At 56.5% G+C, this 575-nt stretch overlaps 1 protein-coding gene across 1 annotated transcript in view; it reads right to left on the bottom strand.

The window, feature by feature from the left end:
* Nucleotides 1-275: 275 nt before the first annotated feature.
* EMH_0023720 (uncharacterized protein) overlaps nucleotides 276-575 on the bottom strand; it is a gene marked incomplete at both ends in the record, with an annotated part of 4,620 nt that continues 4,320 nt past the window's right edge. The window contains one exon of the mRNA XM_013502186.1: nucleotides 276-575. Within this exon, the coding sequence (XP_013357640.1) occupies nucleotides 276-575 (300 nt within the window).

The following is a 575-nucleotide window of genomic DNA, read 5'->3' as shown; positions in this document are numbered from 1 at the left end:
GCTGCTCTTGCAGCTGCAGCAGACAAGACAAAGACAACAGCAGCAGATGAAACAGCAGCAGCAGCAGCAGTAGCAGGAGCAGCAACAGCAGCAGCAGCAGCAGCAGCAACAGCAGCAGCAGCAACAGCAGCAGGAGTATTCATTGTGAGAGCTGCAGCGGAATCAAGGCAACACAGATGAGCATAAGCTGCAGCAGCAGCAAATGCCTTTCCTTCTGGTTGTATGAGGGTTTAGGGTTTAGGGTTTACTAGGGTTTAGGGTTTAGGGTTTAGGGTTTAGCTTGCCTGGTGCCGCAGCTGCTGCAGCTCTTCATCAGGGCTTCGCTGCGGGTCTAGGAGGATAGACAGCTGCTCGGACTTGTGCTGCAGCTGCTGCTCTCTCTGCTGCAGCAGCTTCTGCTGCTGCTGCAGTTGCTGCTGCTGCGACTCCAGCAGGTCTTGCTGCTGCAGCAGCTTCTCCTGCTGCTGCTGCAGCTGCTGCAGCAACCGAGCTTCTGTGCTTTGCAGCTCCAGTAGCTGCTGCCTCAGGCTGCTCTCATCACCCTCTCCTGCTGCTGCTGCTGTTGCTGCTGCTGC

This window comes from Eimeria mitis, genomic scaffold (genome assembly GCF_000499745.2).
Source record: "Eimeria mitis Houghton genomic scaffold, Emh_scaff846, whole genome shotgun sequence".
NCBI classification, from domain to species: Eukaryota; Apicomplexa; class Conoidasida; order Eucoccidiorida; family Eimeriidae; genus Eimeria; species Eimeria mitis.
This window is presented reverse-complemented; position numbering and strand designations above follow the sequence as displayed.